The 23,167-nt window shown below is 35.5% G+C and overlaps 3 protein-coding genes across 3 annotated transcripts; 2 read left to right on the top strand and 1 right to left on the bottom strand.

The window, feature by feature from the left end:
- The first annotated feature begins 854 nt into the window (after positions 1 to 854).
- On the top strand, positions 855 to 5,144 carry LOC111997480 (IQ domain-containing protein IQM3). Its single transcript, XM_065778985.1, has 10 exons — positions 855 to 921; positions 1,037 to 1,410; positions 1,529 to 1,643; positions 1,845 to 1,910; positions 2,029 to 2,117; positions 2,911 to 2,998; positions 3,173 to 3,319; positions 3,427 to 3,519; positions 3,945 to 4,046; positions 4,508 to 5,144. The coding sequence occupies exons 2-10, from the start codon at positions 1,112 to 1,114 to the stop codon at positions 5,024 to 5,026; spliced, it is 1,518 nt and encodes a 505-aa protein (XP_065635057.1). The 5' UTR covers positions 855 to 921; positions 1,037 to 1,111; the 3' UTR covers positions 5,027 to 5,144.
- A 6,992-nt stretch (positions 5,145 to 12,136) lies between these two features.
- LOC136069896 (pentatricopeptide repeat-containing protein At2g44880-like) lies at positions 12,137 to 14,542 on the bottom strand. The gene has a single exon (XM_065778986.1). The coding sequence runs from the start codon at positions 14,263 to 14,265 to the stop codon at positions 12,472 to 12,474; it is 1,794 nt and encodes a 597-aa protein (XP_065635058.1). The 5' UTR covers positions 14,266 to 14,542; the 3' UTR covers positions 12,137 to 12,471.
- An 870-nt stretch (positions 14,543 to 15,412) lies between these two features.
- On the top strand, positions 15,413 to 17,941 carry LOC112011652 (cytochrome P450 81E8-like). The gene is made up of 2 exons (XM_065778999.1): positions 15,413 to 16,367; positions 17,624 to 17,941. The coding sequence occupies exons 1-2, from the start codon at positions 15,825 to 15,827 to the stop codon at positions 17,939 to 17,941; spliced, it is 861 nt and encodes a 286-aa protein (XP_065635071.1). The 5' UTR covers positions 15,413 to 15,824.
- The last annotated feature ends 5,226 nt before the right edge of the window (positions 17,942 to 23,167 follow it).

Here is a 23,167-nt window from a genome sequence, read left to right on the forward strand (position 1 = left end):
CATGCCTTGGAAAAGCCAAAGCAATGACCCTCCAATAATGCTTTAACTCTCACTAGTGTACCACGTCAACGATGCACAAAGTCAAAGTCTTTCTTATTTGGTTTTCATTCTTCGCAAAACACCAACTTGTCAAAGTAGCTTTTTCATTCAGGTCTCTCTTCTAGCTGCTTAACAATTTCAGTTCTTTTAACAAGACAAAAATGTTGCCTTTATATTTTAGAGAGTATTTGTATCGTGTGTAATAGAAAAAAATGTGACTTTTACAACTAAGTCCCAAAATTATTCACATCAACAAAGTTAAAATGTGTAAATTTACATAATTATTATAGTAATTATGTAAATATACAAAATTATTGTAATTTTGTATATTATTATTTTAATTTTTTTCTCTCACCTTTTGTCTTATCAAATTTCTCAATCTTTTACTCTTTTTTTTCACTTTAAGAAGATAATAATAAATAAAAATAAAAAATAATTATTTGATTAAAATAAAATATAAAATAGATAATTTGATATGGATTTCTTTTTCACTTTATGAAGATAATAATAAATAAAAAATGAAAAATGATTATTTGATTAAAAAAGATAATTTGATGTAAATAATTTTAAAAAATAATTTGTATAAAATAAAAAAATAGGTTTTTATCCAAAAAAAAAAAAAAAAGTTCTTATTCTAAAATAGGTTCTTATTCTCAGGGTTTCGGCTCAACAAGTCGTTTCTGTCTGCAACAGCGAGTAGCCTTAGCTCTACAAAAAAGCGCGTAACAAAACCGCTACTTCCAAAAACAGAGAAAGGGAAAAACATTAATATAAATTGACAGGTGGGTTTCCCGGTGAAACCATATATATAGTATCAGACACTCCGAAACTCAATGCTTGTCTCCGAAAAATTATTATTCATTTGATTCCAAAGAATTTGAGGTTCTCTGTGTCTCTTTCTTTGTGTTCTTGTTTGGTCTTTGTTTATAGCATATAATCAGAGACTCTTCATAGCTCATTATTTTGACACGGTCTTTGAGTTTTGAAATTAATGAAGGTTCAAGTTCAAAGCTTGGAGCTCCAGTCAAAGCCAGCTTCTTCTTCTTCTTCATTTCCTTACTCTCTCGACGAAATGGGTGTGTCATCTTCGTCGTCTTCGGGTCTCATTCACCCGGACTTTCGGAGCTCCGACCCGCCTGACTCACCCTCCTCCACCACCGACGAGTCACTGAAGAAGAAGAAGAAGAAGACGATGTCTGACGTGGAGTCCACGCTCGCAGTGGTGGAGGAGGAGGAGGAGAAGTCTGAGGCTCACGCGCCGGGAAGCGCGGGTCCCGCGTCCGACGCGGCGGTGAGGTTGCAGAAAGTGTACCGGAGTTACCGTACGAGGCGTAGGTTAGCGGACTCCGCGGTTGTCGCTGAAGAGCTCTGGTGGGTGCACCATATCTCTGTGCTATATATATATATATTAGTTGTTGTTGAATTGAGTATTTGACTGAAGGATGAGACTATTATGAGAGTGTGATTTTGTGTGTAACTGTGTGTGTAGGTGGCAAGTGATAGACTTTGCTAGACAGAGCCACAATACGATATCTTTCTTTAATTTCTCCAAGCCAGAAACTTTGGCTTCCAAGTGGAATCGGATTAGTTTGAATGCTGCAAGGGTAATTTGTTTTTGTTTTTTTTTTTTTGTTTTTGAATAAAGGTTTAATTTTTAAGTTTTCTTATTGGATCAGAAAAGAACAAGTTTTGTAGATACTGTAGGGAATACTTGGCATGTGCTTGATAGTAATTTGGGATAAAGACGATTTGGGTGCGAGTGAAGTGAGTTCAATTTAATTAAAATTTGGACTTTTATTGGGCAGGTTGGCAAGGGTTTGTCCAAAGATGCCAGAGCACAGAAATTGGCTTTTCAGCATTGGATTGAAGCTGTAAGTACTATTTACTTTCATCTCTCTAAAGCCTCTGCAATTTATCTGATAATTAGAGTTTTGTTTTTGTTTTATAATTTGTATTCACTTATGTTAATGTTATTACTTGAAATTGTAGATTGATCCGAGGCATCGATATGGGCATAGCTTGCATTATTACTATGAAGAGTGGTGCAAAGCCGATGCCGGTCAGCCATTTTTCTACTGGTAAGCAAATTTTTTTTCCAAAATAAGTTGGCATTGCAAAAAGTTATTCTTTTATGGTATTGGGATTCATGATATTGATGCTTTGAGTCAAAATGAGCATAATTCTTAGAAGTCAAACAAATTCGTCAAGCTTTACGGAGCGGGTTGTCTTACATGGACAAATTTGTCCTAGTATGCATTCTGGGTATATAATGTTTCTGATGCCTTTGTAACATATGGCGTGGATATGGCAAGAATATCTTATGTACCTTAAAAGAAGAATATTTTGCTAAAAAAATATTCTATTTTTATATTGGATTGTGCTAGATATTGATAAGGTGCTCTTCAGTTATCACAAACTATGTAATTATTTGACGGTAGTCTTGTGAGTTTTGTGTCTCTCATTTATTTATCATATGTAATGACAGCTCAATGTCATGGAAAGGTTCTTCATCCATTTTGTTGATGTTGGTTTCTAGTTTATTGCCCAAGTAGGATTATATTCAATCAGAAGGTTATGGTCATACAGTATCTCCATGCCATATATGTTTCATATGATCTGAAAGTCACATATTCCCTTAAAATGTTCTAGAGATGATAGATAAATAGAGCTTTTATAGAGTTACATTAGGGAAAATTTGGGGAAAAGGTTTTGGGGGGGGGGGGTTTAGAAAACTTACAAAATGTGTGGGGGAGTAATTACTTTTTACCTGTTGTTGACTTCTTGATACAGCCTTCATGTGGAAAAAACTGTTTTTTACTAGTTGTAAAGGCGAATAGTTGCTGAAAGTTTTGTTGTTTTAACTTTCTGCAGGTTGGATGCTGGAGAAGGCAAAGAACTTGATCTCAAAGAATGCCCAAGATCAAAGCTGCGACAACAATGCATCAAGTATCTTGGACCTGTATGTGTTTGCATGAATTGAATTAAATTAGAAGTGATTTTAATGCAATTTGCTGCGTAATAACTGAAATTGTTAAGGATCTAGCATTTTTTATTATTATTATTATTGTTTCTCCTTCCTTTCCCTTATAATTTTTCTGCCTTTCTCCTGGTGGCTTTTATTTGCTGAAATTAGCAAGAGAGGGAACATTATGAATACATCATTATTGAAAGGAAAATAATTCACAAGCAAACTGGAGATCTCCTTGATACTACCCAAGATTCACAATCAGCCAAGTGGATATTTGTCATGAGCACCTCCAAGAAACTGTATGTTGGTCAGGTAAGAGATTTAAAAAACTGGGAACCTATTTCTTTTTGACAAGTTATATACTTCCATTGCTCTGATAATATTCCAGAACAAACTAATACATTGTTAATCCTCTACAGAAAAAGAAAGGAGTATTTCATCATTCTAGCTTCTTAGCTGGAGGAGCTACGTTAGCTGCCGGAAGGCTAGTGGCAGAGCAAGGAATTCTTAAGGTAAATTTCCTACAGATTTATACAAGGCATAAGTTGTCAGCACTGGAATGGGTACTGATTTTTACAACAAAATTCTGAGCAGTAGTTGTCTACATAGGGATACCTTTGGAAGACTGCTCCAGGTGTCCTTTTTTAGAGCTTATACATGGCTCTACTCATTGATAGTATGCTTAATTTTTATATTTGAACTGTGGCTGCGATATTCAGAAATTCTAAACTAAGTGCTCATATTTGTTGTTTATACCTGGAAAACAGTGTAATTCACAATAACTGTACACTGATGCATTGTTGGATATAGTAGGTGGCTGTCTTCTTCTTTTCCTACACACATGCGCACAAAAGTTACATGTTAAAATGCCAAATCAAAGTTCTGGTTCTGGTAAGATGTGCTCATCTTGCATCTGATCGTTTGCTTTAATTTTCAGTCTGTATCTCCATACAGTGGACATTACCGACCAACAGATGACAGCCTTGACAGCTTTTTATCCCTTCTCAAGGAAAATGGGCTGAACCTTGATGAAATTCAGGTAATTGTTCATTTGTCTGACCACATTGCTCATAATTGTCATTCTAAAAAAGCTTGGTGCTTACTTGGCAAAGAAAAGTTTGGATAGTGTAAAAGATTTTTTGTTTGGGGGGGGGGGGTTGTGGGATAAGAAAAATCAAATCAACCTAATACCAGGAAAGAAGATTTTCAAAAACGATGCAAAAAACATGGCATTTCAATGGGCTGAGTGTTCTTTGTTGTTAAATTTCAGATTACAGAGCAGTCAAATGGATTGGTTTTTTATTTTTGATAATTAAACTGTTACAATGGGGGAGGGAGGGTTTAAAATCTGGATGTCTCTTTTGGAAACACTAGGAGGTGCGGATTGAGCTACAACTGTACTAGAACTGGAGTGTATCTTTTCTGATCACATTACTTGTATGTGGTCTGGTTATTTCTAAGTTAAATTGCCTGACAAAACTTTCGGAACCTTGATTTCAGGTATGCAAAGCCAATGAAGATTCGGATGCCTATGATGAGGGCAAACTCAATGGGAATGGGACTTCAGTTGAAGGTTCGATGAAATCAAAAACTCAAGAACTCGAAATTCCAGATGAAGAACAGAAACCCCCATCCCCAGAATCAACTGAATTTCCTCAAACTGAAACCAAAAACATTTACGAAAGGACACTGTCTGGTGGTCTTCAAAGCCCGAGAGCTGAGGTTCCCAAGACTGCAATATTGCAACGAATCAATTCCAAGAAGGCAGCAAAATCATACCAATTAGGCAATCAGCTCTCATGCAAGTGGTCAAGTGGAGCTGGACCCAGAATTGGTTGTGTTGCTGACTACCCCGTAGAACTGAGGCATCATGCCTTGGAGTTTGTTAGCCTGTCTCCAAGAACTCCACCCACACCATCAGCCTTCAGGCGAATGGCTGGTCTTGCATCACCTACTGCATCATCTATACCTCACCACGAGTTGGATATCCGTAATGGGGATGGGACCTCTGCTGATTAAATTCATATATCACATAGTTTTTGCATCCTGCCTATCGAATGCTTAGTGTACACATCTGTTCTTTATGTCACCTAAAACTCTTTTGAATGGTTAGAGAATAATGCTTTTTAGGTCTTAATCATGTTCCATAATCTTTGCTTATTCTCTGTTTAACCCACTATATTGGAATTCCAATTGGTGGTCAAAAATTTGAGGCAAATCGTAGGGCGTAGAAGCTGTATAATCTCCTGTTGAATCCAACTACTATATTCAAGAGTTCACTGCCCATAGAAAGAGAAAACGTGCCCTTTTATCTTAGCCATACGTTGAAGGTGTTCCTTCTAGTGCTCTCTCATCATGTGAATTATCTCGCTTGGCCTATTTTGTCACATCTTGACATCCTAGATTGTGTATAAGTATATTTTGTCACATCTTGACTTTCCTAGTGTGTATAGCACATGGCAAACACAAGCAAATAAAACATCAAAAAGGTGATGATGAAATTATCTTATTTTTTGTAAAATCAACAGAGTATGATTTTGGATAGAGTAGAGTGACAAAAAAATTAAAGTGATTGACCTTGATTAATTTGTTGAAGATTTATAACTGGCCTCAAAATTTTTGAACTAACCATTTTTGAACTATAGGTTGGTTGTTGTTTGTAAAATCAAAATCACCATGGGTACAGAATTTGTAGGATAGTCCTAACTCCTAATGGCATTGGAGGGTCGTGGTTGCTTCTGAAGGGAAAGAAAATTGGTGGCAACATCCAAACCAAACACATTAATAGCCCAATTCATTCCCGTTCCCACTCTAGTTAATTAAACCCTTACCCAATTCATTATAGTACAGGTTGGGTTAGGATTGAAAATAGAAATCTACTAATGAAGGGTTACAATGATTTTAATTGTTCATAAAATATGAATTAAATAACTAACTGAAAAAAATGTTATTAAGAAAATCAATATAACTGAACTCTCATTTAGAAATGAAGCATTGTTAAATTCTTGATGCTCTCATCTACAAAGTGGCCTTCCTCACTTAACACGTTGTATTTTATTATGTTATGCTGCGTGTGTGAGGATAGAGACAACGACTAAATGCCACAAGGCACCATTGGACAAGACTAAGCATTAGTCAACTCTATGTGCTTCTATAACCAAAAACACAAAGATGACTTTGAAGGAGGAATTCCACTTATTCACAAACACGACTTTGAAGGGGCAAGTCCACCCATTATCATTTTAATAGTTTTTCTTAGGAGGCATTTAAACTCGAAAGTTCATCAAAATATTATTGCATACTCCCAGTATATTATATCTTGCTCTCTCACATGAAGTGTGTGTCACATGTGTGGAATTTGCAGATGAGATCCACTTTTATATAAAACAAGAGCATAATATACTGAATAATTTCAAGATAATGGCTTTACATTTATCTTCAATAATCAAATTGCATACAAAAACTTAATTCATATCTCAAATAGAGAATGTATAGTCATGTACACCTATGGATATTGAGGGGGTGTTACATTGAGAAACCATGAAACAAATTTAGTTTGGATCTAAACTTATTTGACCAAATTTACCAAATTAAAAGTATTAAAAATCAGGATACATTGTTCCTAACTGATCAAGTTTTGTAATTGTTCACCCTTAAATCTTATTTCATTAGAGATGTCTAATTTTTTTTTTCTTTTGCAAAATTTTTGATGTGACTGACACTGACTACATTATTCTTCTTTTGTAAATTCAGATTCTAGCCCTTTTTAATTTTTTTTCCCTTAGGTATGTATGTGTCAATGATAAAGGCAGTTGAATATTTCTTTGCTCTTTACCATTTGAAGCTAAAGATTCCTCTTTGGTCACTCACAATCCACTGAGTCTTGCCGCGAAGGATACTAGTGAGAATGTGCTTTGGAAGTGGACCACGTGAAAACTAAGGAATAAATAAATTTATCTTATATTTTCTCATACTATAAATTGACATGTTAGATTTCCCGCTAAAGCCACAACTGAACCAAAGTACTTAGCTCTCTCAACTCTCAACGACACAAAATGGCCATTGATTCTCTGCAGGCTGCAACTCACGCAGCTGTGAAGTTGCAGAACATGTATAGGAGTTTTCGTGACCGGCGCAAGTTAGCTGACACCCTTATAGCCGAGCTCTGGTATTTCTCTCTCTCTCTCTCTCTCTATATATCATATGTTCTTGGAATATCTTTGCTTATTGTTTATCTTGCTATCTGGTTTTTTACTTGAATGTTGGACTGAAAAAATGGTGTTGATTATGAAGGGGACATGCAATAGACTTTGCTATACTGAACATCAGTACGACTTTCTTCTTCGAGTGCTTGAATGAGAGGAGTTCCAATACTCGCTGGACTCGGATTGGCTTTAATGCTTCTATGGTTTGAATATCAATTCTTGGAAATCTTTCTTTTATTATTGTGCCTATTGTTTTGATTTTACTTTTTTTTTGGTTAGGATTTGAAGAATGGAAAATTATAACTGTTTGTATATATATAGTATCTACTTGATTCGAGGAAGATTCTGTTGCCCAAAGCCAATCCTATAGAATAGTGAATGTGAGCACTATTTATGAAAAATTCTTATATGAGACAGTCTCATGAGACCGTCTTATACAATACTTACTCCTTATCCACTTACGGGTTTTCACCTATGGTAAAAGACAGGTTTTTATCTTGAGAAGAAAAATAAGTCATAGTTACTTTTGGGGTTTAATGGATTTTCTTATGTTATTTTTGGGATTTGATTTTCTTAGGATTTTTTTATTTTTTTTTTATTTTTAATTGTCTTTCCCCTCATCTCCCTTTTTGAGAAGTGGGGTAAAGTGTTCATGGGTCCATCAAGTGGCACGCAGTCAGGCAGGTTTGAGTTGACACTCAACCCTCCACTCGATTCGAGAACATCAATGAGTTTAAAAACTACACCTATTGCTAACGGATACCAATTAGAGTGTTGACCTAACATAACCTCTAAGTTCTCGGTTGAATATTGTGATTATTATTTTGATTTTAAATTTTTTGGTTAGGATTTGAAGAACAAAAAATTTATAACCATTGTATCTTGTGACTCCCTCAGACCCTCACAACATGTGAACCTTATTCACCTATGGGTTCACCTATTGTGAATGGTAAGATACTACCTTTAGAAGTACAAAAGAGCAAATCATGGTTACTTTTCGGATATAATAGATTTTCTAAAGTGATTGTTGAGATTTGATATCAACTTAAAAATGACAACTCAATTAACAATGGGAGAAAGGGAAAAGGTTGACCAAACATCATAGTCAATGGCAAGGAAGGGATGGCAAGAAGGGGAGAACGGATGCTTGATCTGGCCTCCCGTGGATGTATCTCAATAGATTTTTGGCCTCCTTCGACCATAATCATGATTGGTCAATCGGGTCTATAAGTTCTCTTACCTAAACCCGATATTCGACCAAATTAGATCGGAGATCGGGTTTGATGAGAAGTAATCCAATATTAACCAAACCATTGATTGAAATAGCCCAAAATAGAATGGATTGGCCCGATTGAATGAGTGGATTGGATGCTTGAGCAACCCTAATTGCCTTTACAAGTACATTTGGTTAAAACGAGTGATATTTTAATTGGATAAGAAATAAGAGTCTTTCTCTCATATATATAATGTGCAAAGGGTATACTATTAAATAAGTTGGATTTTATTAGATATTCATCTGTTGTGAAGTCAAATTTTTTTAAAGGAGACTAAGGAAACTTAAATATGAGAGATACTATCGTTAAATTACATATTTAGATGAGAGGGGTTGCTAAACATGTCATAAGCTAATTCAATCCATCTAGCTATGTGAAGTGGAGGAAGTGGTAGTGGAATATTACAAGGACTTGTTCACTATGAGTCATCCAACAGAGTTCTCAGAGATGATCCAGAAAAAAAAAAGCTACGTGAAGTGGGGAAGGTTATTTGTAGAAAGTTTTGATTACATTTTCTCCCTTCAATTATGGTACAAATTAAATAGAGAGATGCTACGTCTACAACAATTTTACAATATTTTTACAATAAATCACAAGTAAATATCCTCTCTAAAGTTTAAAATTTGGTAATATCCTCCTTTAATTGTTGCTAATAAACACTTTATATTGTTAGGAGCGTCAAATTTAACATAAATGTTTTCCCAAAAAAGGCATCTAATAGAAAAATAAATTTTTAGTTTATTTTGAAATTCCACAGATGCAAAATACTTATTGTAAATAGTTATGGAGGTAATTGTTCACACTTTATTTATTTATTTATTTTATCTAATATAGAATTCTACTTTAACATAAACTAAGTGTATATGTGTGTGACTACTGTATACCCTTGGTGCGATGGTTATTTCACAAGTATTAGTGTTTGTGGGGTGTGAAGAGTAAGAGTCAGGATTTAAGTCTCCAAAAGAGAACTTTCACATACATATACACTTAAATTAGGTTAAAGTAGAATTTCCATCTTTTATTAAAAAAATGTATATGTGTGTGAAGTTTAAGAGCATTAGTATTGGTGATACTAAAAAGTTATATTGCTATTTTTTTAACACCACCAAATGCAAATTTATGGCTAAAGTGGTTGTTCACCGTAGCTCATAGGTAAAAAAAAAGGTATTATTAAATTATGTGTTCACATTACTTTATATTAAATATATTATTTTATTCATATGTTTACACGTAATGGATATACTAAAAAGTTATATTGGTTTTTTTTTTTTAACACCACCAAATGCAAATTTATGGCTAAATGGTTGTTCACCGTATCTTATGGGTAAAAATAAAGTATTGTTAAATTATATGTTCACATTACTTTATATTAAATATATTATTTTATTTATATGTTTACATGTAAAAGATATATTATTTTATTATACTATTTATATTATTTTATTGTGTTGAAAGATAAAATAAAAATACCGATATTGGATGTTTTATAAAGTGAGAATGTAAAATAAATAAAATAGTTTTTTGTGGAGCCATATTATTAAGTTTATAGCTCTACCAATGTGGATACTCTTAAAGACTTAAATCTTGACCCTTCTCTTCCTCAAAAAAAAAAAAAAAAAAAAAAAATCTTGACCCTTCTTGCCCATTTCCTCTACCTCACTCAGACAAACGTAAGCAACTCCCATAACGATGCCGTGGATCAATCTATGTGGTTCAAAATACAATGAAGAGTAAAGTTAAAGACATAAAATGATAATAATAATAAAAATAGGATACAGTTAAAATTAGCAAAAAAATCAAATTAACAAGATATATTATTAAGCAGAAAGGTTTTGGAGAAGAAGCTAGTACTGCTTCAATCCAATGCTGAAAAGCCAATATTTGTGCTTCGTCGTCTTCCGAGAAACCTCTGCCCACCTGCCCAAGAAGTTAAATTTTCCGTGTTAGCAAAACTTAAATTAGATTTCTCATGATGGTTATTTGTTATATGTGAAAAGTTGATAAAAGTATAGTTGTATTTTAAAAAAAAAATCAAAAGTTTTAAAAAGTTGTTTATAACCAAATAAAATAACAATAAAAAAAGCCATCTAAACACATTTTAAATCGGTTTTTGTTTGAAAATAAAATATGCGCATTTTAAATTAAGACATCTTGAAATCAATTATGAACTGTACTATATATGAGTTTTAAAATTTTCATCAATTGATCATTTTTTACATAATTTTCTGATAATTTTATGACATCTCTACCCTATATAATAATTAAAAAAGACTGAAAAAGTCTACTTCAAATTCAAAGAAGGGTACCGTTTCAAAATATATCACTTCCTATACTTTAAATATAAATTCAAAGAAAGTGCTTCTTTATGAAAGCTTCCCTCCATGTAATGAGTTATTATTTGAATTATGAAAAGAAAAAAAGGAATAAGATAAACTTCTAAAAAATGTTGTGGTTATGATTGAAAAAATGACTACATAGACGACAAAAAAGGTTGTGTTACCATTATAACGTTGTTTTGGAACAGGTTGAACTTTTTAAGTCTTAATGATATTGGTAGGGCCCCTTGGTTTTCTCTTTTTTCCTTTTTCTTTTTTTTTTTTTTTTTTGGGCTTTTCATTGTTGAAAGGAAAATGTACTCTCTTTTTTTCGCTGAACTTGCAATATTTCCTCAACTTCAAAAGGGAACTGTGAACACTAACTATGCCATGATAATCACTTTACAAGTATAAGTTCTTGTGAGGTAGAGGAAATGGGCAAGAAGGGTCAAGATTTTTTTTTTTTTTTTTTTTTTTTTGAGGAAGAGAAGGGTCAAGATTTAAGTCTTTAAGAGTATCNAAGACATTAAACATGAATCATATATAAAACAAAGGAAAAAAAAAATAGTAATTGCAAAAGAAGTGATTGAAGAAAGCACATGAAATGAGAAGCGAAGAGACAAACCTTTTCCCACGAGACTCATAACCAGACCCATTTTGGTAGAAGGATAGAAATATAATCAGGTCCAACAATAAGGTGCGTATATATATTAAGAGAGAAAGAGAGAGTTATAAAAAAAGAGATAGGAATGACTTGCAGTGTGCTTGCATAGACTAAGCAAGGTATCAAGGATTTGATGATATGTTTTCCTTAAGAAAATCAGATTCTTGGCTTGGAACTACCCTGTTGTTTTAGAACCATTACGTGGGGTTGGATTCCATTTATTTCACGTCATATTTCAAATATATTTTCGTGAGTTACTGTATTTCATATTTGATTGAAAAATTGTATTTACAAAAATGTATTAAAAATACTGTATTTTTTGCTACAGAAACTGCATGTCGTTTTCTATAATACCTCATGGTTCATTTCACTTCTGGAAATAGTAAGGCTTTAATTACAGCTATTCATTTTAAATTATGAAAGTATTTGTAATGAGCAACTAATCTTCAAAAATTATCAATTCCAACATTTTAATTCAAGATTAATTTGTAATATCCATCACACTATCCTCATGGTCCATTCCATCTCTCTAATTTCATGAAAAGAATACCATGGGTTCTCTTCCAAAATTTTAACTCAAACTTCTCAAAACCTCTGATTGTATGGCTAATGAATGGTGAACAACTAGATAATATAACAGGAATAAAAAATTTCTTTGCGCATCCCGGAAGGAAAAAACAATAACAAACTTTGTTCCAAAATTTTAGGGTCAGATATGGATCCTCAATATAGGATCAAAAGGAAAAAGAAGAGAAAAAGAAAAGGAAAATTAAATAAAAAGAAAGTTCTATACAACTCTTAATATCAAGAGATAATAATTCATTTGTCTGAGACACTTGTGCTATGGCCCTTAAATAAAATCATAGGCATGGCATCTTCATCCTCTGTTGCTTTTTGATCTATGTACAGATATTTCTGAAAATTTTCTTGAAGAAACCAAGATTCATGGAATTTTATGTGACGGAAACTTGTATTAGCTTGTGCTTTGCCCAAGCCTACCTCAGAATCAATTCAACCCTCCCCCTGTAATTTTAATAATTTGTCCTTTCATGTGCTTCTTCAACTGATCCAGTGTTAAATTTATAGCCTCCAAATGTGGATTCAGCCTCTCTCCAGCTAGAAACTCCCTGACTCTACCATCAACCTCAATAATGCTACATGCTACCTCTTTATTTGCTCCATTCTTTCTCATCAACCCCTTAATTTCCTCTACATCTCTCCACCTTTCCTCTGTTGCATACAAATTTCTTAACATGACATAGTTTCCATCATTGTGTGGCTCCATTTTGACTGCCTTGTTTAGTACTCGCTCAGCCCTCACAGTATCCTTAGAGCATCCACATGCAAATAGAAAAGAACTCAAGATTGTCCCATTAGCCTTGTAAGGCATTCTCTCAATCAACTGCTCAGCTTCCTCCAAGCATCCAGCCCTTCCCAGAAGATCTACCATACAACCATAATGCTCAATCTTTGGGATAAGCCTAAATTCCTCCATCGCTTTAAACCATTTCTTCCCTTCCTCCACCAGACCACTATGGTTACAAGCAGACAAAACACCAAGCATGGTTATGTCATTTGGTTTATATCTTTCATGTTGCATCTTTGAGAATATATCCAATGCTTCCTTGGCACAGCCATTGACTGCAAATCCATATATCAGAGCATTCCATGAAGCTGTTTCTTTTTCAGGCATCTCGTCAAAAAGTCTTCTGGCTTTGGTAACTTCGCCACATTTCGCATACACATCAACAAGCGCAGTGCATACATTAGTTGCTCTATCAAGCTTCTTCCTCCGGATAAACCGGTGAACCCAGCCACCTAAATCCAGAGCACCCAGATCAGCAATAGCCGGAAGAATGCATACGATTGTTACTTCATCCGGTTCCAATGATGTGGTTGATTGCATTTCCTGAAATAATCTCAATGCTTCATATGGTTGTTTGTTTTGGCAATATCCACCCATCATTGCATTCCATGAAAATAGGTTCTTCTCTGGCATGGTGTCAAAAAGCAACCTAGCAGATTCAACATCACCACTGTGGCAATATCCATAAATCATAGTAGTCCAAGACACCACATTCCTATCCGGCATCTCATCAAACAAACTTCGAGCTGAGCCCATATCTCCCAATTTGACATAACCATCAATCATTGCATTAAACGCTGCTGAGTCCTTATAAGGCATCCTATCAAAAAGCAACCTTGCATTACTCATATCACCAGACCTCACGTATCCACAAATAAGAGCAGTCCACGACACTTCACTTCTTTGCGACATTTCATCAAACAGCATTCTTGCATAACCCATCTTTCCAAACTTTGCATACATATCAACCAGTGCAGTTGATACGTGCAAATCTAAGCAAAACCCAATTTTCACAACATGGCCATGTACCTCTTGGCCTTCCAAAATTGCCAAACTCAAACCACAAGACTTGCCCAACGTCGTGAACGTGTAGCTATCGGGAACAAAACCCGTGTTTCTCCTAAGATCTCTATAAAGGGTGAATGAATCAACGAACTGGCGCATACCCACATGGCATTTGATCATGGAGTTACAAAGGAACGTGTCGTCTCTGTGGGGACGATTATCGAACACACTACGAGCATGGTGGATGCCAGCAAGGGACGCGCAGGTTGTGATGAATTTTGTAAGGAGATTAACATTGGTTTCAAGCGCGTTTCTGAGCATAAAAGCGTGGATTTGGAGGACAGAAGCTAAGGTGTTTCTTTGTTGGAGGAGGTATAAGCATTTTCTTTCTATAGAGTTCCAAAGGAATAGCTGCTCTAGCTCTCTCATTGATAGATGTCAAGATTTTCTGTCACTCTCGTTGCTAAATTGTATTATTTTTGGCGCTATTGTTAGTTATGTCTTTTTTATTTATTTATAATTTTTTAATATAATTTTTAAACTAGCTGCAAATCACGATTGCATGGGAATACTGATTATTTTTTAACAAAATATAAAATACAATTTATATTCTAATATATTCAAAAACTCATATATTGGGATTGGGACGGCGTGTTTGACGGTGATGGTGATGGTGGTGGTGGTGATAGTTATGTGTTTGATGGTGATGGCTTAACTTTCCTCATAGATGGCATTAAACTGATGAAATAAAAAATCATCAGTTAAGTCATTCGATTAATTTTGAGCTTTTGACGGGTTTTGAAGATCTGCAAGAATAAAAAAGTTATTCAAAGAGTCTCAGTAGGGGAGTCTTTAATGCTTGAATCAGTATCAACTCATATATTTTGCATATAAATTATATTTTGTAGTCTTCTTTATATATACCTTAGTAAGTGAGTCCGATTGTCCATTTTATAGTTGATTTGGGTAGCTATTGTACATAATTGGAGGTAATTATTACCCATGTGTAACGGTTATCATACTGATGAGAGTTTAAGGTCGATGAGTAATGGTTGTGGCTTTTAATGTGATGAATGTGCTTGAACAATTGTTTTTTTTGATGGCTTACTAACAACAAGAGGTCATCCATTAATGAATGGCCTTAATGATTTTTCTGGACTCATCAGGATGCAACCATTCTCTTCTATATTCATCCTTTTTTGGATCACATGTTTAGCTAGGATTGTCTGCACGCTAAGTAGTTTAAAAGTCTTTCTTGACTCTTGACTTTTCACAATTTTGTCTGCCACAAAATGTATTTGACAAAATAGTCTGTCTGTTTGATTGCCCGAAGAGGCCAACATGGTGTTGTTTCTCTTCTATTTCCTTCCTTTTTTTGGATAACATGTTTAGTTGGGATTATCTGCAGCCACGCTATCTTCCAAAGAAAAATTTGAATGTCTTTCCTGAATCCTGACTTCTCACAATTTCCGCCCTCCTTTGCTTTCAATTAATTGGACCAACGTAGTGTTCTGTTCTATTTCCAAGAAGGTGTGCGTTTCAAAGAAGGTGTGAGTTTATAGGATACATTAACCCATCCATAATCTTCCAACAGATTGTCACAAAGCATCATATCAACAAACAACAAATCAAACACGGAAGACATGTTGCTATACTCATCCCTCTCTTCTCTTCTTCTCTTCCTCCTCCTTGCAGTAGCTTTCAAGTTCTTGCTTCAAACAAGAACAAAACACAAAAACCTCCCACCAAGCCCACCTTCTCTACCAATTCTAGGCCATCTCCATCTCATTAAGAAACCCCTCCACCGTACTTTCCACCACTTTTCACAAAAATATGGTAACATCTTCTCTCTGCAATTTGGGTCTTAACTCGTGATCATTGTATCATCCCCATCTGCAGTTGAAGAATGCTTCACCAAAAACGACATCGTTTTAGCCAACCATCCTCGTTTATTATCGTGCAAGCACTTAGGCTACAACCACACCACCATGACAGCAGCTTCTTATGGAGACCATTGGCGCAACCTTCGCCGCATCAGTGCCTTAGAAATCTTCTCAACAAATCGTCTCAACATGTTTCTAGGCATCCGGAGAGATGAAGTGAAGCACTTGCTACGCAAACTGTCACGCAACTCGTGCCAAGGTTTTGCTAAGGTAGAGTTGAAATCTATGCTCTTGGAGCTGACATTTAACATCATAATGAGAATGGTGGCAGGGAAGAGATACTATGGGGAGGACGTGAAAGACGAGGAAGAAGCAAGGCAATTCAAGGGGATAATGAAAGAGATAGTAGAGGGAGGAGGAGCCTCAAATGCACAAGAGCTTGTGCCCTTGTTGCGGTGGATTGATCATGGGCGTTTGGAGAAAAGATTGAAGAAATTGGCCAACAAGACAGATGCATTCTTGCAGGGTCTTATTGATGAGAAGAGGAGTAAGGAAGAGAAGGGGAACACTATGATTGATCATCTACTTTCTTTGCAAACTTCACAGCCCGAATACTACACGGATCAAATTATCAAAGGGCTTATGCTGGTATGTATAGGTCATTTCTTCTTTGTTCAAACATTTTTTTTTAAAGAGAGTTTTAACGTATAATGTCAGCTTTTAATAATAACTATTTATCATCAGACCAAAATATCAATTAGTTTTCAGTGTGTAGGCGGGAATTGAATTCCAAATCTCTTATTCAACCATTAAAGATTTTACCAGTTGAGCTAACTAGAGTCCATTATTTGAATTAGACGCTAATTAAAACGTTGAAAACATCAATACTCAAGATTTTTTAAAGAACATGAGAATATATTGGATTGATCAATTATAAGGGAAATTCTGTAATCAAATAATCAAATCTGATCCAGTTGTTTATTTGACAAGTTAGTATAAAATATGTAGAACACGAATTTGAAGTCAACCGCAAGTCAACCTCGTAGTCTTCATTTCTAAGCAAGAAGTTGTTTATATAACTATATTCTTCTCACTATCTCTATATTTTTTTAAGAACAAAATTCTCTTGCAAGGTAGAGACTTGAGACTCTAATTTCATATATAACAGTATAGAGAATTATAATTTGTTTAAAATTTCAAATTTTGTGGTACTCATTAATCTTTAATCATATCATATTAATTATTTTATTTTTTTATTGTTCTTTTTCCCAAATATAAATTTGATTTTTACCATCTAGAGGTAAGCTAAAGTTGGGGTAATTCTTTTGTCTAGTGCTCTTCCATACTCACCAGATGAAACGCTAGGCTAATACATGTCTTATCCCTACCTCTAAAGCTATCATAAAGGGCAAGATTTAGGTAAAATATTTAGGTGCTATTGCTTAAGTTCCAATTTTAAGATTCTGCCATGTAGATTTTTTCTAATGAGATGAAATGCATTTTTTGGTTTAGTAGCCACATGACAAAATCTCAAGAAGAGAACCTAAGAAACAATACTTAAAATACTATACCTAAGTTTTATCCTATCATAAAACTACGTGTGCTATCTAGCATGACTATCTATTGCATTGGAGCCCACTTGGTTGTGTCGATAGTGACGTAGAAATTTGGAATGAACCAAAACAATATCTCAACCTTTTGACTCAGTGATATTTTATTAGAAGCCTTTGTCAGAATACCAATAATCAATTCGCAAAAATAAATATTATCTATAAATCCATTTTTACTTTAAAATTCTTGGCGTGATTTTAAGAATCGCTAAAATAAATATAAGCTATCAATCCATTTTTTACTTTTAAATTCTTATCGTGATTTTAAGAACTTATTGAATGTATAATAAGCAGGTCTTGTTAATTGCGGGGACTGACACATCAGCAGTGACGTTAGAGTGGGCAATGTCCAATTTGCTCAATCATTCTGAGGTGTTGAAGAAGGCTAGAGTTGAGTTGGATAATCAAATTGGACAAGAAAAATTACTCAACGAACTGGATGTCTCTAAATTGCACTATCTACAGAATATAATCTCTGAGACTCTTAGATTGCATCCTGCAGTCCCATTGCTTTTACCCCACATGTCCTCTGAAGATTGTACAATTGGAGGATATAACGTTCNAAATCAAAGCATATCGAGATCCGCTATCACTTCATTCGGGACTTGGTAGAAGACAAGACAGTATGTCTAGAATTCATCAATACTGACAATCAAAAGGCAGACATATTCACCAAACCTCTTGATGGCCCAAGGTTTGAATCCTTGCGTAAGACAATTGGTGTCGGTATCATTCCTTAAACTCAATCCTCCATGATATCTTATTGTGTTTTTAGTTGCTTTGTGTTTTTTTTTTTTTTTTTTTGGTTTGTCTTCTTTTTGTTGATTTTTTTCAAATTTGTTTTGTGTCAAAAATCCGAAAATACATAAAAAGTTGAAAATCCTAAAAGTTTGATCACTTTGTTGAGTTTTGTCTCCAAGCATGTTTTGCCTTGTACATTTGTACTTATGGTTGTGTGCATTTAACGAGCTTAGCTTGTCTCTCATGCACTCATATCATTGCGGAAAAAATTCTGAAATCTATGTGATTGTTGTAAATAGATCTTCAACCTTGTCATGAATGATTAGTGAATGATTTTGTTGATCTTGAGACATGCATAGACTCATGCCTATATATCTTTCCACCTTTTATTTTATTTTATTTTTTTGCTTTAAAGAGCTCTCTAAATGTAAATCTCCAAATGAAAAGAGATATAGAGCTGCAAAAGCCTGTCGCACATACTAGTATTTGACTAGGAAAAAGGAAAAGCGACCAAAATAAAATGTATGAAAGATGCCCAAAAAGCCAAAGGCTAACTCATTAATTGAAATATCAAAAATTTCAAGCATCTATCTCACAATGAGAGTTTCTTTGCTCAAAAATAGCAAATGATATGTTGAATATGGAGCCAAATGAAAAGCTTCAAAGAATTGTTATCAAGTTCTTGTGGGAGGTCATATATGCATGTTTCTATAATTGAGATAGGTCACATTATCTAGTGCTAGTTGTGTATGCCTTGATTGAATTGATCATTGAAGCTTCACATTGGACTAAGGACTATCTCATTTTTGATATCCACACACAACACATAAGTCTATGTTCAATGAATGCCATACTCATTTGTGTGATTGTACTTGATTAAATGTGTTTTCACATGCTCAATCTTTGTTAGTCAAACACAAAAAGATTTTTGAGTGTTTTGTTTTGTTTTTGGAAAGTACTTTGCTTTTACAAAAATGTAAAATTTTTTCAAAAACAGTGTTGCCCTGTTTTGGCGATTAAGTCGTGGGTTGCTTCAGTCGCATGTACCAGTCGCGATCTCACTCAGAGATTTTTTTCGGCTTACTAGCGAGTCAATACTCTAGTCACGAAAAAGACTTAGAAAATTTTTTCAAAATTTGTGTTTTGCACTTTTCGCGCGTCAGTGTGGCGATTGGTTCGCGGGTGGAAGGTCCAGTCACGAGAGGTACTCAGGGATTTTCGTGACTCATATCGTGACTATCTCGCGGGTAGACCTTCTAGTCGTGAAAAACACTTAGAGAAATTCTCAAGTCTCTTTTCTTCACAGTGTTTTGCGGCTTAACCTGGCGACTTACTAGCGACTTGATCTAGTCGCGAAAAACACGTGTTTTGCATTTTAAAGACAATTTAATTTTTTTTTTTTTTTTTTAGTTTTCCCTTGTACTTGTGTGACTGTTCATTGTCTTGCTCATTTTACTCTTACAAACACTCCGAGTTTCTCGTTGAAAATCTTCTATTTCTGCATCATTTTCTCTCAAATCTTCAACAAAAAGGTATGGGTTTTCTTCCTTACCCATCATTCTTCCTGATTTGGGCAATTTTTTTTTTTTGTTCTGTGAAGATGTTGTTGTGAATTGTGATTTATCATGTTCGAACATGGGTTTCTGATTTTCGGATTATACTGTATGTTTGTGCTGGTCCATACACTGATCATCTCTATCTTGTGTACCTATTGAGGTGTTGGTTGTTTACACACACTCATTGTCATGTTTTGAACCTCAATTTCAAGTTTTTAGGGTTTCCTCCATTATCCATGGTCTGGCACTGACACAATGCTAATAATGTCTACTGTCTTGTTTGGTGTTTGTGTGTGTATTAAATCATAGTGCAGAGTGAAAATGTCTCCATTCAAGAGATCAGCTGTGAAAGGAGGAAACAGCAAAGGGAAGGAACATGTTATTGAAATTGATGATTTCTCTCCTAGACCAAAGCGGGCTCGTTCCCCATCTGGTGTGTTCGATCCCAACAGGTTTCGATCGTATGCTGCCTTTCAGACTCATAAAAATTACTTCAAAAAGGCGACACCTCTGATTGAAAGAGTCTTTGACCAACATTCTCTGTTTGACACCAACATTCCTCAATGGTTTGCTCGCAAGGACTGGAATTATCTCCTTTCTGACCTTGATGATGCATTTGAAGATCTGGTAAAAGAGTTTTACGCCAATGCAATTGTTGAAGGAGATGAACTTAAGTGCTGGGTTAGAGGAAAAAGTTTATCGATCTCTCCCACATATCTAGCAGAGATTCTGCACATCAACATGCCAATACTTGGGATCTCACTGGTCTATGATGATCTTCATCCGGATGAAGAACTACTTAAAGTAGCTCTTGGGGACAATCTGGAATTTTCCTCAAATGGGAACTCAGTCAGTGTTTCATCTCTTCCTCCAACATTGAGGGTGCTCACGATCGTCATGTTTCACAACATGTATCCCCTATCCAGCACAGGGTATATGAATCTCGGGCGTGCACTGTTTCTTCATGATCTGATTTCTGATGTCGAGATTGACATCTGTGCTCATATCTTTCATATCCTTCACAAAACTGTTCTAAGAACAGAATCAAGGATGTGCATCCCATTTTGTTGTCTCATCTCACGGATTCTGAAGCGTAAAGGGATCCATCCGTCTGAGAATGAAGTTCCCTGCGCAAAACCATGTCCAATCAACATGCACACATTCAACGCTAGCATTGGTCATAGCAAGAAGGGAATCAAAACAGAAGCTTCCGAGTCCCATAGTGGCTCGCGCTCCAGTTCACTCCCTGCTGACGAGAAGCTAAACTTTATTGTAGCTTCTGTTCATGAGCTAAGTTCAAAGATGTCCAATCTTACTTCCATCTTGCATCATCTCAACTCTCGATGGGATATGAAGTTTACTTTGATTCAAACTCAATTGGATGAAATTCAAAGAAAGCTAGAAGATAATGATGACTAGCTATTCCATGACAAAAAGGGCGAGATGCTGTTGGCAGGCGGAGAGCTCAACGAAAGGGGGAGATTTCAGCTAACAGATTTTTGTTTACTGTTTTTGTCTATCTTTAGTTTTTATCATAGTTCTGTATCCATCTTATATCTTTCAGCACTTTATGATGTTGTTTTGTACCCATTGTTGCTTTTGTAAGTTTTGAGGGTTGTTTCTTGTACTTATGCACTTTTGTAGGCTTTTATGGTTTGTGCCATGTATTTGCAAAACTTTGCATATGCAGCCTTTGTGCTTTATGCTTTGGTAATTGTTAATGCCTTGCATTATCTTAAGTACAACACTCTTGTGCCCGTGTAGGATTGTTCCTAGATGCATATATATTTATATGCATTGGTTGAGTGTTGGACTTGCAAATGATACTCTTCAATTGAGTTTATCATTTTTGCATGTCCAGATGTTCATTCCTTGTGTGAATGAACATAGTAATCACTTTTACTTAAGTGACTACTGTTGTTGATCTTGCCATGAATTATTGCTTTTATGCTTATGTTCATTTTTGCTTGATCATGCTTATTTTGCTCTATATGCATATTAAATTTTCTGCATACAATGATATTGCTATGTTACTGTGTTTCAGGAGTTACTTATTCATATGTTCAAGAGTTTTACAGAATCTAGAGTTAGGTGTAAGTGAGTTTTCCAACTGTTCCCAACTCACGTTTAAGTCTAGAGTCTGTTGTAGGGTTTTATCACGGAATAGCCAAAGGGGGAGATTGTAAAGTTGAATTTAATCAACTATCTAATTGGCTTTATTCCGTGACCAATTGGCTTGTAATTTAGCACTTAGTAACCTTGTATTTAGGTGGAAAAATTGTAAGGGTAGTGTGTGAGAAGATGTGAAGAAAAGCTCAAGAGTGTATAAGAAAAACAGAGGTTCGCGGCTAGGGCTCGCGGGTGGATCGCCACTGGCAAGCCGCCAAAAGCTGGCACGTGAGAGGCACACTGGGAAGCTGAAGGGTCGCGCTAGCTGTCACGCTACAGGACAAAAGTTCCAGGCTGGCCAGGCCGTTACGTCGCGACTTGAACTTGTGACTTGGACAAGCCGCGAGACCAAGTCGCCAATTTGCCCTGTTTGGCAAAAACTAACGTTTTGCATTCCCTTCTCACCCTACTATATATAAACCCTTATACCCATCATATTGTGAGCGCTTCCAGAGAGAATTTTGTGAGAGAAAACCCTAGAGAAAAACAAGATTGCCTCATCCCCAATCTTCATCTAAGAGACTCTACAAATTCCTCTACTCTCTTCCTCTCCATTGTCATACCCTTGAGAGGTTATTTACCAAACCCTTATCTCACCACACCCACGTCTGTGAGAAGGTCCATTTAGTGCTTAGGGAAGCAGTTTGGGAAGAAACCAATGGTGATTGGTTGATGCTATGGGCTATAGCGGAATCCGGTAAGCTAGAAAAGAAAAAGGTTCGACGCAACCTCGTTGGAGCAGGAAGCTTGGAGGGCTTAGGTACCTGGGTAGATTAGGCTTGGAGAGTCTATTGCTGTTCATGTATCCCAACTACATTTTCTAGTGGATTATTGACCGCTTGGAGGGCGTCGGAGAGGTTTCACGCCGAGGGCTTCGGTTTCCTCTTCAATAACACATCGAGTGTTGTCCTTGTGTTTGCATTTCTCTTCCCTTTATCTTTACCATTTAATTACTACTGTGTGTGTGATTATTTATGGTTTAGATTGTTTCTCAATTCCGGTATAAGCTATTTATCATTTTCCGCACATACGTTGTTTGTTATATAGCTTGAATTGGTATTTTTGTTTTTGGGGGTCTAAATGTTCAAGGGTGTTTCATACCCATATTGAACTTTCAACCTTAGTAAGTGAGTCCGATTGTCTATTTTATAGTTGATTTGGGTAGCTATTGTACATAATTGGAGGTAATTATTACCCATGTGTAACGGTTATCATAATGATGAGAGTTTAAGGTCGATGAGTAATGGTTGTGGCTTTTAATGTGATGAATGTGCATGAACAAAAATTTTTTTTTTTTTTGATAGCTTACTAACGACACGAGGTCATCCATTAATGAATGGCCTCAATGATTTTTCTGGACTCATCAGGATGC

The sequence above is a fragment of the Quercus suber genome, unplaced genomic scaffold (genome assembly GCF_002906115.3).
Source record: "Quercus suber isolate HL8 unplaced genomic scaffold, Cork oak 2.0 scaffold_195, whole genome shotgun sequence".
NCBI lineage: Eukaryota > Viridiplantae > Streptophyta > Magnoliopsida > Fagales > Fagaceae > Quercus > Quercus suber.